The following is a 943-nucleotide window of genomic DNA, read 5'->3' on the forward strand; positions in this document are numbered from 1 at the left end:
GTTTCGGACATGAATTATTGGATGAATATTGGGCAGATGCGCAGATAGACAAACACAGACACACCAAAACTGATAACAAAGCAAGATGCCAGAAATGATGGAAATACTTTTATGTAATTAACGCCTGTTATTTCTACCAGGACCAGGCATGACCACAGGCTCCTTGCAGGTCATCTCTGAAGAACTTACAGAGATGGGGGAACAGAAAAGTGACAACACCATAATTGTAAGTGGACTATTTTTTTTTTTTTAGTCTGGCGTGTTTTCAAATTCCATGTCTTCTTGAGTCAGCACTACAATTACCAGTAGCAGTGCCTAACTCAATACTACTACTAGGGTCACGCCAATTTAATTCGTTGGTTCTCGGAATTTTTCAGAAAAAAATAAAGAATAAAGAATTAAAAACTGACTACGTTCGCACGTGCCGAGCAGCAGCCACCCTTTTACTTTAATTTAACAACCTTCCCGTCCGACTCCAAACTCTCCTTGAAGATTTAGTTTCTGGAGTTTCTGTGACGTGATCTCAGTGCTGGGGTTTTCCAGGCCACTTTAAATAGGGGATACTACTTTTATTCTATTAGTTTTGGGTTACTACAGACTGTCCTTGGTGCTGAACTGACTATTCAGCCGAAAGGCTTTATCTATTTCTACTTAATATTCTCCTTTCTGAGGCTTTGTAAAATATATTCTTTCATAGAAGAAGAACTTTATTGCACGAAAATTGCACATGGTACAATGTATGGCAAAAGTACAAATATAACAAACAAGTAAAATATGTGTTGAATAAGACCTAATGTAGAATAAAACCTAACATATCCTAATTACTCAAACAATAAGGGCTAGCACAAGTCTAATTTATTTAAGTGGGCTAATTACGAGTTTCGGTATTTTTCTGATAACATAGCAGTTTTTTTATAAATTTACCAGTATTCTTGTATTGTGG

At 36.5% G+C, this 943-nt stretch overlaps 1 protein-coding gene across 1 annotated transcript in view; it reads left to right on the forward strand.

Annotated features, from left to right (window-relative positions):
• LOC109484407 (dual oxidase maturation factor 1-like) overlaps nt 1-943 on the forward strand; it is an 11,526-nt gene that overhangs the window by 9,978 nt on the left and 605 nt on the right. Inside the window, exon 8 of the mRNA XM_019787654.1 lies at nt 141-226. Within this exon, the coding sequence (XP_019643213.1) occupies nt 141-226 (86 nt within the window). The remainder of the gene's footprint in view (nt 1-140; nt 227-943) is intronic.

The sequence above is a fragment of the Branchiostoma belcheri genome, unplaced genomic scaffold (genome assembly GCF_001625305.1).
Source record: "Branchiostoma belcheri isolate BF01 breed outbred unplaced genomic scaffold, Haploidv18h27 scaffold7, whole genome shotgun sequence".
Lineage (NCBI taxonomy): Eukaryota > Metazoa > Chordata > Leptocardii > Amphioxiformes > Branchiostomatidae > Branchiostoma > Branchiostoma belcheri.